The sequence below is a fragment of the Gadus morhua genome, chromosome 10 (genome assembly GCF_902167405.1).
Source record: "Gadus morhua chromosome 10, gadMor3.0, whole genome shotgun sequence".
NCBI lineage: Eukaryota > Metazoa > Chordata > Actinopteri > Gadiformes > Gadidae > Gadus > Gadus morhua.
Genome location: NC_044057.1, coordinates 12847845 through 12863151, shown reverse-complemented (window position 1 = coordinate 12863151; position 15307 = coordinate 12847845). Strand labels below are relative to the sequence as shown.

Here is a 15307-nt window from a genome sequence, read left to right as displayed (position 1 = left end):
AAATGTGCCAGATTGTAGCCCGGGGGCTAATATCCATCTCTAGTCCATCAGGCAGGTTGATGTTCCAATAAAAATGACAAAAGATATCGAATAGTACAATTTGCTATATAAAACAGGGAGAAAGAGAAAGAAAGAAAAGAAAAACAGGACAATTCATTAGTATGTGTTCAAACGGAGGCACAATTCATTAGTATGCTCTACTGGGCTAATACGGTACAGCATACAGTTAGAGGTGGTTGCACTGTAGTAGGCCATGTAGTAGTACTTTATAAATTAAGCATATAAAGGGAAAATTTACTAAAAATATTAAAACTCAGTAAGTTATATTTCTGCTGTTGCAATGATGAAGGGAAAGGTTCTCTATCTAGAGTTTTGAGTGCCTTTTTGTACAGAAGCTCAAGTGGTTTTAGTATAGTAGAACCTAACATAGACCAGCTGGTCTAACCAGGGATACCCTTGATTTCTATCGCTTGGCACTTGGTTCTATGAACATCCTTACCGACAGCGATATATTGTTTCTCTTCCTTCTGACAAATTTACTTATTGTAAGTCGCTCTGGATAAAAGAGTCTGCTGAAGGCCCTGAACATAAATGTAAATGTAGATATTTGGTTGTTTTGTCGACTGCAACATTTCCCAACCTTTGGCTTTAGGTTACCCACTCTCCCTTCAGACCTTCCGCGGAAGGCTTCCACACAGATTAAACTGTAATATGTCTGGCTGTATGGCTGGCTGTATGTCTGGCTCTATGTCTAGCCCTATCTCTAGCTCTATTTCTAGCTCTATGTCTAGTTCCATGTTTGGATCTATGTCTAGCTCTATGTCTAGCTCTATGTTTGGATCTATGTCTAGCTCTATATTTGGATCTGTGTCTAGCTCTACATCTAGCTGCATGTTTAGCTCTATGTCTAGCTCTATGTTTGGATCTTTGTCTAGCTCTATGTCTAGCTCTTTGTTTAGATCTATGTCTAGCGCTATCTCTAGCTCTATGTCTAGCTCTATGTCTAGTTCAATGTTTGGATCTATAGCTCTAGCTCTATGTTTAGATCTATGTCTAGCTCTATGTCTAGCACTATGGCTCTATGTGTAGCTCTATATCTAGCTCTGTTTGGCTCTTTGTCTGGCTCTGTTTGGGTGACGAAGCGGTAGTTAGCTCCCAGTTCGTAGCTCCCAGTTCGTAGCTTGTGCGACCAGGAAAAAAGTCGATTAATTTCGAAGGTATTTTTAAGGACTGGTTTCTAGGGTTCTAAGACATGTTTAATGATCAAAAACCTTGTGTTTTTAAGATGTACTCTGTGGTTGAATCACCTTGGGCCCCCAAAGCACAGCCGTGCTTAAACAGGACCTTCACTGATTAGAGGCTGGCCCGAGGTCGTCCTCATGGTCAGACAGACAGCTGAAGGCCAGCTCCTTATCACATTTAAACACTTGATTATGACGGCTGGAGCTCGGGTGCAGGAGGAAGTCCACAGCCTCATTCAGATGCTTTTTACCCAGGTCAATGGTGACCCATATGGACCAGCAGCTGTAGCGCCCACCAGTATAGGACCAGTCTGGCCACCAGTATAGGAACAGTCTGGCCCCCAGTTTAGGAACAGTCTGACCCCCAATATAGGACCGGTCTGGCCCCCATTATAGGGCCAGTCTGGCCCCAGTATAGGAACAGTCTGGCCATGGGGTTTTTTACTCTAATAGTAAGAAAAATATTTGGGCTTCTGTGTTTCTTAGCACAGAGGATAAAATTGTAAATGAATTTACTATTTTATTTTCCTTTTCAAGCTAAGAGCTTTTTCGATATCACTGGAAGTCCAACACCTGTATCGTTGTGTCCAGTAGGCTATTAATGATGTAATTTAGAAATGTCCAAAAGAGGGCAGCACTGAGCTGCCGAGGTCACGTGATGGGAGTTTCCGCGGTGACTTAATTGACTCGTCCTTCCGGTCGGGAAAAGACTCTTTGTTTGTTTGTTTGAATGTGTTCAATGCGTGAGAAAAGATAGACACTCCTGCAGGGAATAAAATAAAAAACTCAAAGGGAGCGGTGAGGGGCATCAGACGCTGCTGGTATGAAGGATTTCCCTCGTTGGGTTCTTTTGTTTCTGGGTTTCCTCTGTTGATTTGTGAACCACCTGCGATGGAGATGCTAATTATGGAGATTATAGACGAGGGTTCATTTGTGCCTTCGATCTTTCATTATGTTATGTAGGAATGTTCAGTATAATTTTGAGGCATTGGTGAATCTGACTTATAAGATAGGCTATCCAGGATGAAATGGTTGATTACAGACCGTAGGTTGATACTCTATATTTAGTGTCTCTTTTCATATTGTTTTATTGAAAGGTTGTCAACCCGACAAACCGTTGAACTCCGCCGAAAGACCGGTCTATGTGGAAAAGCAGGTGTGAACTTTTGGAAAACTTGAATAAATATAAATTTGTCAAAGGAGTTGGTTGTACGTTGTTTCCTCTGAGCCTCGAGTTTCAACAGTCTCACTCCCTACTCGTCAAATGTGTGACGCATGGCCAAGGATCCCTGGCGTCAATTTCCGACGAAAAATGGGTACCTTTTTCGTCGTTTTTCAACGCGGGGGTCCGTGAGATAGACATTCATGTTAATCCCTCACCGTCGGATATAGACGAAAGGAAATCAATGTCTATCAACGGTGATGCCGTCACGTTATGCAACTATTGTCTATTGATTTGTTTGACAGATTCACCATTAAACGTGTTTCTTATGACATTTCTAGCGAGAAATGTACTTTTTCCTTGAATAATCTTCAGTCAGTGATTGTGTCTGATCTTTAGTTTTATAGTTATTAGGAAGATTTTATCGGCTTGCTCGCATGTTTCAACGACGTCAGGTTGCTAGGGACGCTGCTTTAGCTAAACTAGCTCACGTGTTTCCTGCGTTTGTGTTATTAAACCGTTTTAATGATATGATCTTGTTAGAAACACGTATATCTGAGAGCCAACCCAGTCGCCAAAAGCATACGTTGACAGTGTACGTTTTCGTGAACACTGGATTACATCGCATTTCAACATAAAATAGCGTGTTGTATACACACACACACACACACACACACACACACACACACACACACACACACACACACACACACACACAATGCATCGCTGCTAAAATAAATAAATATATATTGCCTCAAATATTATTACTTATTATTACCCCCCCCCCCTCCCCTTAAATAAATACTATGGCAGAATAAATTCATTCATTATCATTCAACTTGAACATGTGTTCTTTCAACCCTAACCCTGAACACTGGCGTTCCACAGGGCTGTGTGCTGAGCCCCCTCCTCTACTCCCTCTTCACCTACGACTGCACAACTATACATGGTTCCAATACGATTGTCAAGTTTGCAGACGACACTACGGTGATTGGTCTCATCAGCAACAACGATGAGACGGCCTATAGGGAGGAGGTCCAACACCTAACTGCATGGTGCGCCAACAACAACCTGGCTCTCAACACTAAGAAGACGAAAGAGCTCATCGTTGACTTCAGGAAGTCTAGAGGTGGCACACACACCCCCATCCGTATCAACGGGACAGAGGTTGAGCGCGTCACCAGCTATAGGTTCCTAGGTGTCCACATCTCAGAGGACCTCTCTTGGACCCTCAACACCTCTAAGCTGATCAAGAAGGCTCACCAGCGTCTCTTCTTCTTGAGGAAATTAAAAAAGGCCCATCTGTCTCCTCAGATACTGGTGAACTTCTACCGCAGCATCATTGAGAGCATCCTTACCAACTGTGTCACAGTATGGTATGGCAACTGCTCTGTCTCTGACCGGAAAGCCCTGCAGAGGGTGGTGAAAACTGCGCAACGCATCATCGGTTCCTCACTCCCATCCATTGAGGCTGTCCAGCACAAGCGATGCCTGCGAAAGGCGCGTGGCATCTGCAAGGACTGTTCTCACCCCAACCACAGACTGTTCACCCTCCTCCCCTCTGGGAGGCGCTACAGGTCTCTCCGGACCCGGACTAGCAGGTTTAGAGGAAGCTTTTTCCCTGCGGCTGTCACCCTCCTAAACTCTACCCCCCCCCGTGGCCATTCATTGCACTAATCCATGCTAGTTGACTGAACAATTATCCCTCTACTTGAATTTACATATCCCCTGTATCAACACCCATAGTACTCTATTTTTATTTCTATTTATATTTATATCCATGCTAGTTGACTGAACAATTATCCCTCTACTTGAATATTTATATTACTATATTTATATTTATTTATATTTACTGCACTTATTGTAACTATGCTGCTCCTATAATTCTCTGATAATTCATGTACAAACTGCACTTTACTGCTCCTTTGCACTTCCGGTTGGTCACAAAACCTCATTTCGTTGTACTCTGCAGTGTCTGCACAATGACAATAAAGTGAATCCAATCCAATCCAATCCAATAGAGTATAGAGTTGTGGAGGGATGACGTATGTTGGCCAACCCGGAAGTGGGCGTCGCCCCGGGTTCCCTTGACAAAAAGCCAACAGGTTTTTCCATTGGATTTTGGATTATTGCAGAAAAAGTAGCATCTTTGAAGCACCTCCTCAAAAACTGAAAATAAATAAATGAAAACAACCGTGCTCCAAAGAACGAAGGCCCCCCCTTCCTGCCCTCGGGGTCCGACCGGGCCAAGTTTCGGTGCGGGGGTCCCGTTAGGCCCAAGAATAAGGCATTCAAATTTCAGGGCGGTGGGACCTTCCTATCTCAAAAACTGTTTTTCCACCACATTCTGAACCATTAGGTCTTGAAGGCAACACTTCTGAGCGGCTTTGGCCAAATGACAGTCCATTTGGGAAAACTTTTTTTCTCTAAGGGCTAGAACTCCGAATATCGGATATGTCGTTCTCGGGGCCCTGGGAAATGTGTGTAAACATTTTAGCATCCCTAGCTATCTCGAAAAGGCCGGAAAAGGGTCGTGACCTCCAACAGTAGAGTCAATGTACAAAAGACAGAGGTTAGTTTTTAGTCCCCATTTTTTGTGGGATGGAGGTGTACATTTGTGGCTTAAGGTGTGTAGACACAGCTGGCCTGTGGCCATGTTTTTGAAGTCTGGGGTCAAAAGGTCAAAAGGAGCCGGCACCACGCCGCTTATGAGATAACAAAAAGTTTATGTGTATTTCTCTCATAACTTTTTGTCATAATTAAAGAGAGGCCTGATTTTCAGATATGCATGTTGGATGGCTAGGGTGTAGGTCTGGGAAGAACTTCAGGCCAAAATATTGCAAGCGAGCCGCTGGGTGAGGTGCAACGAGGTGGAGCACTTGCTGAGACATTTCCTGTAGGGCTGGAGCCACAGGTTGAAGCGTATACGTCCTTTGAGACCCCCTTTGATATATAAGAGACCCCAAGGTACAGCGTACTTAAAGGTTCTCGACTCAGTCACCTATTGCATCACTTCCTTTAGGGCTTCGGTCTCCTAATTTATCAATGTAGTATAATTGAATGCCCTCTTTCATTTATATGATACCTCCACCACTGGGACGTTGCAACAATTCTCCAAATCCATATGGGGGGGGGGGGGGACGCTTGTGGACGGTAGGGGTGCACACTAGACATAAATAGGAAGCAAACTCAGGAGAAGGAATGACCTCTCACAAATATTTATTCAATAAATTGTTTCAAATAACACTGCCTCGTTGAATCAATGAGCTTGGTGTTTTGCTTTCAAAAACAGGTAATAGAAGAAGTCTAAACTGCAGAAATAAAAACATCCAAGCTGCCTTTTAAGGATACCTTGGAATATCCGTCTATTTTCTAACCATTGGACCCTAGTTTACGACAAAAACAATACGATTGACGGCAGCTCCTTTGCCGCTTGGTTTTTAGAGCCATGTAAGGAGAGGGGGTGGTCGATAGCAGCCACCATAGCAACCATGACGGTCAGGTGACTGGATGCAGCCCCGTTCTGTGTAGCATGGAAAAATCGGAGAAATACTCCCATTCAGAATGCATTGGTTTCCATTTCGTTCTTTGGAGCACGGTTATTTTTATTTATTTATTTTCAGTTTTTGAGGAGGTGCTTCAAAGACGCATATTTTTTCTGCAATAATCCAAAATCCAATGGAAAAACCCGTTGGCTTTTAGTCAAGGGAACCCGGGGTGACGCCCACTTCCGGGTTGGCCAACATACGTCATCCCTCCACAACTCTATACTATAAGAACACATGTTCAAGTTGAATGATAATGAATGAATTTATTCTTTATTCTGCCATAGTACTTATTTAAGGGGGGGGGGGGGGGGGGGGAATAATAGTTAATAATATTTGAGGCAATATATATTTACTTCTTTTAGCAGCGAAATGCATTGTTTGTGTGTGTGTGTGTGTGTGTGTGTGTGTGTGTGTGTGCAACCCGGTATCACGCCAAGGCGTAAAATAGATACGTCTGTCCACATCGCAAGGCGTGTTCAGGGTCACCTATTGCATCCTTTAGGGCTTCGGCCTCCTAATTGATCATTGTAGTATTGAATGCCCTCTTTCATATATATGATACCTCCACCACTGGGATGTGGCAACAATTCTCCAAATCCATATGGGGAGGGGGGGGGTGATGCTTGTGGACAGTCATGTTGTACACTAGACATAAATAGGAAGCAAACTCAGGAGAAGGAATGACCTCTCACAAATATATATTTAATAAATTGTTTCAAATAACCCTGCCTCGTTAAATCATTGAGCTTGGTGTTTTGCTTTCAAAAATAGGTTATAGAAGAAGTCTAAACTGCAGAAAATAAAAACATCCAAGCTGCCTTTTAAGGATACCTCGGAATATCTGGCCGTTTCTGAAATGGCATACTACATACTGCTCGTATACTGATCGTGACGTAAAAGTAGTAAGTAGTATGCAGTACGCGAAAAATGTTTTTTTGCAGTATGTGACAGTTACCCGGATGATGTACTAATCGGGCAAAAATTCCTAGTATACATCCAGAGCTCACTACGTCGGATACTGTATCCCATAACGCAACGCGGCACCGTTGGAAAAAAACCGTTGAACATTTCGAATAATGGCGGCGGAAAATGCGAGCGATGAATATAAATGTAAGTATTAGTTGTTTATTTTGATGTGATAAGCTTTCGTATGTATTTGTAATCGTGTGTTTTTCATTGTTAACTGAACAAATGGCTCAACCGACAGCGAATGCGGCAAATGGCAAATATATACGATACATCAGCTTTAATGAATGAAGCTGTCACAGCTAACAGCAGCCGGGTTTTGTCAGATATCGCTATCGATTTAACTTCTGTTGCGGCAATACCAATAGCACGGAGACTAAAAGAGTAGTGTGTCTTGTTGTAGGGACTGATGTAGACACCGCAGCTCTCATCAGTTGGAGATCTACGAATGAGGGCATGTTCACGGGCAGGAGGAATGCGGCGCAGAAGGGGTTCGAGTAAGTTGGTTTAGTTAGACATTACATCTTTTGCATGTAGTCAAAGAACTGTTTAGTTTTCATCCCTTTTCTTGTAGAGAATTTATTAAGGTCCAGGGGCTAGAGGGGAAGATGGAGGCCACCAAAATTAAAAGGAAATGGGAGAACCTCAAACAATAATATAAGGTAAGGATGTCATGGAAATGTCTGTTACTTTTTCCACAGAACTACATAGTTATGATTATTGTCATTAGTCTGCTTGCTTGCTTCTGTTGTTTTGTAGGAGTTGAAAGCACCCAGGACAGGGGTGAGCACTGAGGGAGGAGAGACCACTGCTGCATCCTGGAAGTGGTATGGGCCAATGGATGAGGCACTAGGCGGGAGGCCATCAATAAGTCCTCCCGTACTAGTGGACTCATCCGCCCAGGATGTGGCAGTGGTCTCTCCTCCCTCAGTGCACCCGAGTACCCCAAATCTGGGCAAAAGGAAGAGGGAGTCTGAATGGCAGGAAATATTAAAGGAAATCCAGGAGAAGGAGGAAGAAAGAGAGCTAATTCAGATAGAAAGAGAAGAAAGGCGAGAGGGAGAGGCGATTGAAAGAGAGGATCGGAAGGAGAGAGAGCGGCTGCAGCGTGAGGAGAGGAAAGAGAAGGAAATGCTGGAAACAGAAGAAAGAAGAGAGAAGGAGAACCAAGAGAGGGAGGACAGGCGGTATCGGGAGATGAAAGAGGCAGAAGAAAGACGAGAGAGGGAGAGCAAGGCTAGGGAGGACAAGCTGCTCGATGTCCTAAAAGTATTCTTACAAAATAAATAAAGGAACATTTAAATAAGCATTTCATGTCTGCTCTTTCATATAATTTAGAAAATAATTTAGTTATAACAAATCATTTTTATTGAACAAGTTGTGAATATAATTGTTAGTAAGACAGGACAAGGTTAATAAAACACAAAAGACGGAACATGGGGCATACACAGACAAAAGACAACACTAGGAAAAAGCAAAGAACTATATACAGGTATACTATTTAACTATTTACAAATGAGTCTCCAGGGTGCAGACCATGTTCAGTACACATGATCTCTCAGTGCATCTATGCAGGCATTTGGTGCAGAGACAGCAGCAGCCAGTCTGCGCCTGATGTTGTCCCCTGGTTCCACAGCATGCTGCATTTCATTGTTGTCGGGGAGATCCTGTGGAAAGTCTCCTGGCTCCACAAAGTCTCCATTTGATAGGCACAAGTTGTGGAGGAAGACACAGCAGGACACCACCACTGGGGCAAAGGTTGACTTAACCTATGTGCAGAGATGGGCAGTATTTTAAATTAGATGTATTTAAAATATGCATTTAATTACTTTTGAGTATCTTATTCAACGTAAGACAAAAATAGAAACTAATCTGTAACAGACAGATATTGCATGCCAAGGAAAGCTACTGAATAACAGTGAAATACAAGCATTTTCTCATATTGTCATTTTATGCTCATTTAAATTTCATAAGCATTTGCACATTGACACACACACTTGTATGTATTATGTTTTCTTTACCTCAAGGGCCTTCAGAAAGATGGATCTCCACCTGGTCTTCATCATCCCGAAGGCCCTCTCCACAACACACCTTGCCTTTGACAGGTGCTTGTTGTACCTGGCCTGTACGGGGCCCTGTACTGGCTCCCGGAACGGGGTCATCAGGCAGATGGGGGTAGCAAGGCAAGGATAGCCTCCATCGCCTATAATGCACCACCCAGGTGGTGGGTACAGCTGCTGCACATACACAGAGCTCCACCTGAGCACCCGGGCATCATGGACCGAGCCAGGAAGGCCAACAAAAGCATTGAGGAAGCGCCCTTTATGGTCACAAATGGCCTGCAGCTGAATTGAATGGAACAACTTTCTATTATAATAATCCTCCTTGTATTCCCCAGGAGGCTTTATTCTAATGTGGCTGCAGTCAATGCTCCCAGCCACACGGTTCAAGGCAGGTGAACCAGCCAGCTGGGCGAACCCCGCTCCGATGACCTCCAGCTCAGCCTCAGACGGGAAACATACAGCCTTTGTGTAGATCTGCAGTATTCCCTTTGCAACCCGATGGACAATCATGTGGACGGTGGAAAGAGGCACATCAAAGGCCTCAGAGACCACTCTGTAGGAGGTGGCACTGGCCAGCCAGTATAGAAAAACTGCCACCTCCAGTTCTCTCCCCCAGCCATGGATGTGCTCATCCACCAGGGCCTCCACAAGGGCATTCACGGACTCCCTAGAAAGACGGAAGTCTTTCTTTAGGTCGCGTCACCAAAAAAAAGGGAAACAGCTGGGGTTTTGTCATTCAGCTGACAATACTGACCCCTAAGGTCAACCTGAATGAAGGGAAAACTCTGTTATTTAAATCCATTTTCATTTATATGCATGTACAAATAGTTTTACTATATTTGATTAAAATGTTGTTATTTGTGTTGTCTCACTGAGGTTTTATTAACTCCTGTCTTACTGCTTTAAGGCAGAATAATATCAAACTGTTCTTCTGTCCATAAATTCCTAGCTAACAGGTTAAAGCCAATAAAGCCACTGCTAACTTATCTCTAATTTATGTATTATACTTACATAGCGCGCCTCCTGCTGCTGTAATATTACCGCAACTGCCGTTTTATTCAGCAGTGCCCTTCTCCTGCGCCTCCTTGCCTCATTGTTAGACTTAACAATGGAAAAGTGCGACATGTTAAATGGTAAAAAATGAAAATGTTCAAAATGGTAAAAAAATATATCGGCCTATGAAAAAAAAAATATATATGCGTAAATTTAGGGGAGAGCCGGCTCGAAAACCACGCCAGTCTGACACGTCAAATTCGTCACAATTGTTTGGTCATGTGACTGTGTAGTGCACTGCATGATACTTGTCATACTTGCATACTATACTGCATACTATGGCGGGAGTAGTATGTAGTGCACAGTATATACTGTGTCAGTATGCAGTATGTAGTATGTAGTATAACATTTCAGAAACAGACTCTGTCTATTTTTTAACCGTCGGACCCGAGTTTACGACAAAAACAACACAATTTACGGCTGCTCCTTTGCCGCGTGGTTTGTAGAGCCAATGGAAAAACCCGTTAGCTTTTTGTCAAGGGAAACCATGGAAACCCAGGTCGACGCTCACTTCCGGGTTGGCCAACATACGTCATCCCTCCACCACTCTATACTGTAAAAACACATGTTCAAGTTGAATGATAATGCATGAATCTATTCATGCTATTCATGACAATTATTTTGGCCATGGTGGATCCAGATCTGTTCCGGAGCATTTCTGCACCTCGGGCAACAGCGCAGGGTTGCCAGGTCCTGCCTGCAAAAAACGTCCTGCCCACATAGGCTACCGTTCAAAATCCACCCAAAGTGTGTGTGTGTGTGTGTGTGTGTGTGTGTGTGTGTGTGTGTGTGTGTGTGTGTGTGTGTGTGTGTGTGTGTGTGTGTGTGTGTGTGTGTGTGTGTGTGTGTGTTGGGGTGCGTGCGTGCGTGTGTGTGTGTGTGTGTATGTGTGCTTAGCACGCTATTTTATGTTGAAATGCGACGTAATCCAGTGTTCACGAAAACGTACACTGTCAACGTATGCTTTTGGCGACTGGGTTGGCTCTCAGATAAACGTGTTCCTAACCATAGATATATATAGAACAGTGTTCTATATCTATGTTTCTAACAAGATGATATTGTAGCGTCACAGGGTTTGGGAGGAAGGGGCGGGCCTTCTGAGAGGGGGTTCCGGGGGTTTCCTTTCGGACGGGAGTTTTGGTTGTTGTAGTTTTCCGGTGGAGCTGTGCCTGCCTATCCGATTCTGGAATCCAATAAACCTGCTATCAAGCTTACTTAGTTCAATACCTCGCCTGTGGTTATTACAATATCATTAAAAGTTACATAAAGTAACGGTTTAATAACACAAACGCAGGAAACACGTGAGCTGCTAGTTTAGCGAAAGCAGCGTCCCTAGCAACCTGACGTCGTTGAAACATGCGAGCGAGCCGATTAAATCTTCCTAATAACTATAAAACTAAAGATCAGACACAATCACTGACTGAAGATTATGCAAGTAAAAAGTATATTTCTCGCTAGAAATGTTATTAGAAACACGTTTAACGGTGAATCGATCCTAAAATATTGCATTTCCCATTCAGATCATAAAGATTAATAAAGATCATACACATTCACTGACTGAAGATTATGCAAGGAAAATGTACATTTCTCGCTAGAAATGTCATTAGAAACACGTTTAATGGTGTATCTGTCCTAAAATATTGCATTTCCCATTCAGATAATAACGATTAATATGGCTACGTAACAATTTCACCAAATGCTGGGAGAACGTATCGCCCCCTGTTGGTGCTATTCCCCCATTCATTTCGAATGGAGAAGGACGCGTGTTCAGGGTGACGCTTTGGTCAGGCAAAGCCTGACCCTGAACACGCCTTGCGATGTGGACAGACGTATCTATTTTACGCCTTGGCGTGATACCGGGTTGGTGTGTGTGTGTGTGTGTGTGTGTGTGTGTGTGTGTGTGTGTGTGTGTGTGTGTGTGTGTGTGTGTGTGTGTGTGTGTGTGTGTGTGTGTGTGTGTGTGTGTGTGTGTGTGTGTGTGTGTGTGTGTGTGTGTGTGTGTGTGTGTGTGTGTGTGTGTGTATACAACACGCTATTTTATGTTGAAATGCGACGTAATCCAGTGTTCACGAAAACGTACACTGTCAACTTATGCTTTTGGCGACTGGGTTGGCTCTGTTTCTAACAAGATCATATCATTAAAAGTTACATATAGTAAAGGTTTATTAACACAAACGCAGGAAACACGTGAGCTAGCGAAAGCAGCGTCCCTAGCAACCTGACGTCGTTGAAACATGCGAACGAGCCGATACAATCTTCCTAATAACTATAAAACTAAAGATCAGACACAATCACTGACTGAAGATTATTCAAGGAAAAAGTACATTTCTCGCTAGAAATGTCATTAGAAACACGTTTAATGGTGAATCTGTCAAACAAATCAATAGACAATAGTTGCATAACGTGGCGGCATCACCGTTGATAGACATTGATTTCCTTTCGTCTATATCCGACGGTGAGGGATTAACATGAATGTTTATCTCACGGACCCCCGCGTTGAAAAACGACGAAAAAGGTACCCATTTTCCGTCGGAAATTGCAAGTGCCCCTGACTGCAGCCCGCAGATCGAGGAGGAGCTAAATGTGGGCGGGTCTAAACGTTTAACCCATGGTTTTACCCTCTCGGGCGCCATCTGGTGGCGGAGATCCGGCAGCACATTCTCAAACATCAATACAGCACAGCACAGCACAATGACTTACCGGTAATATGGAAAAAGGTTCATGCATTTGATAGACTTTCCTACTTTTAACTTGTCATTTCAAATGTCTTCTTTAGTATAGACACATATTATTTCGTACACTCAATTATATTAGCTAAGTCAAATAAACCAAAGACAGAAGACTTTGCATCATTGGTTTTTATTTTCATCAAGAAAAAAAAAAAAGCTTCCATAAATGTTTGACAAAGGCAAAGTATCAAGTTATTTTTCTGGCCCATAGCAAGCAACCCTGTTCCCGGTTTCCAGGTCCGTCAATTTCAGCAGTGGTACACCTGTCACGCACATAGGCCCACACACACACACACACACACACACACACACACACACACACACACACACACACACACACACACACACACACACACACACACACACACACACACACACACACACACACACACACACGCACATGTACGAAGGCAACACAAGGTCAATCAAAGTAGCTGTGGGTAACAAATGGACACAAAGAATGAATAAATGAATGTATTTCATTACATTTATTTTGATAATTGTCAACGCAGAATTCCTATATCAAAATGGAATGCACTATGCAAAGAGTAAGGCCATGCATTAAATGTTGATATTCAAATCCTGTTATTATGCCTTATCATACTCTAATTCAAGTGAATGATTTATTTATTAACTTCTTTATTTCTCTCAGACATACTCTAGGGTAGAAACACACACAAATATAGCGCATTAGTAACTGTTTTTATAGACCCGGATATGAAATATGATTTTTTTTTAAGCATTGCAGTGAACCTACCTGACAAGAGAAAATAAGGACACAGACGGTCCTTCAGACAGACAGACAGACAGTCAGTCAGTCAGTCAGTCAGTCAGTCAGACAGACAGACCATCAGTCAGTCAGTCAGACAAAGACAGACAGACAGAGAGGAGTTCTTAAAATAACTGTTGGTTTCGTAATGTGTGTGTTATGTGGTGCAATGTCGTGGTGCAATGTGCAGGCAAATCTGGAGGGGAAAAGCAAAATTTAAATCAGGTTTCAATGTTTCACGAAACATATCTTACCAATGTGGTTTGGCGTATAATACCAGGATAAGCAAAATATTGGAGTTTATTTAATTGTCCTCATATGTGGACCCGATTATGTGTCCTCATATGTGGCCCGAGGGCATGGCGTTAAAAAAAGCTGAAAAACACTGCCTAAATGCTATTTTTCAAACGACCTCATGACATAAACATGAGGCCTATGCATGTTACTTCCATGAATATTTTAATGATCAACTTGTTCCATACATTAGTTTATAATGTACACGAACAGAGAGCGGCAACTTACCTCTAGGCAGAAAAGCGCTCGGTATCATGGACTCAGACGGAAATACGTTAGAACGTATTTCCGTCTTAAATGTGGGCTTGCTTAAACGTTTAAGCCCGCCCACATCTGCGAGCTGCAGTCAGGGGTTACTCGGAAATTGACGCCAGGGATCCTTGGCCATGCGTCACACATTTGACGAGTAGGGAGTGAGACTATGTTGCGGGTTTAGGCAGAATAGCCTGCAGAACTCTCCAGTTCACTGTTCCTCATTATTGTATGATTGTTACTGATAGTTCATCAACCTTAAATTTACCAATATTTCCATTAAATTATATCAAGGCTGGTTTCTGCTGTGTGTAGAATATAATCCTCATCATTGCTTGATTCTGATAAACCTCTTCAAATCTCTCGGGGGTGAGGTTGCCTACCTCCAGGTCTGACATCTGAAAGAGAAGACGTGAATTAGCGCCTGTTTTCGATTGTGTTCAACAGTTTAACTACAGAAGTCTGGTTATTCAGTGGTTATACTGCCCTCTGGCGTCCAACCAACCACATTAACGCAAATATAAAATAAATCAAATCCAGACCGTATCTTACGCGCAAAAATAAATTTGATTCATGAGATGAAATGTACGTCCGGTTTGGATGTATATCTCTTACCTTAATCCTTAACTAACGCGATATGTCTGTGTTTTGATGATCCCCACCTTGGGGGTAAAACGGTGTTTTATGATTCGCTTTGCTCTGAACCTCCGGGCATCAGGTGCCTCCGTGTTATTAGGAGGAGAGTGGAGCCGTGCCCTCCGGGCTCCGAGGCGCCGACCCAGAGGTCGCCTCCCGTCCCGCTTCATTACACACAATAACAGCTCAAGATGGCGGTAAAGGGTGTTCATTGGGTCAAGACCGCCCGTAACTGGATCATTCTCCTGAGTTTGGTAAAATAAATGACTGTTTGGGTTCACTGCTTTTTTGTTTCAAAGATCAACAAATCCGAAATAACCATTTAGAAGAAATGCTGTCTTGTTTAACCATATTCATCAGTGTTTTAATGAGGGATAATATAGGTATTGAACGTGTGCGTAAACGCTTACATATAGGCCTATCCGTTGTATTGCTTTGAGTTTCCATGTTTTGAGACCTACCGTATAGCCTACTATTCCCATTAAATGTCTCATCTCATCTCCCGAATGGTTTCCAGCTAAACGTGTAACAAGGTAGGCATAACAAGGTATTGAACGAGGTATAACAACCTCGTTAGATGATATGTTGTTTTCC

General features: G+C 43.0%; 1 protein-coding gene and 2 long non-coding RNA genes across 4 annotated transcripts; 1 reads left to right on the top strand and 2 right to left on the bottom strand.

Moving 5' to 3' along the window:
- The first annotated feature begins 6792 nt into the window (after nt 1-6792).
- Nucleotides 6793-7565, top strand: LOC115552876 (uncharacterized). Of its 2 annotated transcripts, XR_003978394.1 has the most exons (4): nt 6793-6853; nt 6941-7061; nt 7321-7414; nt 7492-7565. It is a non-coding gene; the product is annotated as an uncharacterized LOC115552876 (long non-coding RNA). The 2 variants fall into 2 exon arrangements; XR_003978393.1 differs by having other exon boundaries at nt 6802-7061.
- Nucleotides 7566-8262: 697 nt separating this feature from the next.
- On the bottom strand, nt 8263-9673 carry LOC115552875 (putative nuclease HARBI1). Its single transcript, XM_030369239.1, has 2 exons — nt 8939-9673; nt 8263-8686 (listed from the first exon to the last, which is right to left on the bottom strand). The coding sequence occupies exons 1-2, from the start codon at nt 9488-9490 to the stop codon at nt 8459-8461; spliced, it is 780 nt and encodes a 259-aa protein (XP_030225099.1). The 5' UTR covers nt 9491-9673; the 3' UTR covers nt 8263-8458.
- Nucleotides 9674-12809: 3136 nt separating this feature from the next.
- On the bottom strand, nt 12810-14101 carry LOC115551826 (uncharacterized). The gene is made up of 2 exons (XR_003978242.1): nt 14054-14101; nt 12810-13727 (listed from the first exon to the last, which is right to left on the bottom strand). It is a non-coding gene; the product is annotated as an uncharacterized LOC115551826 (long non-coding RNA).
- Between the last annotated feature and the right edge of the window lie 1206 nt (nt 14102-15307).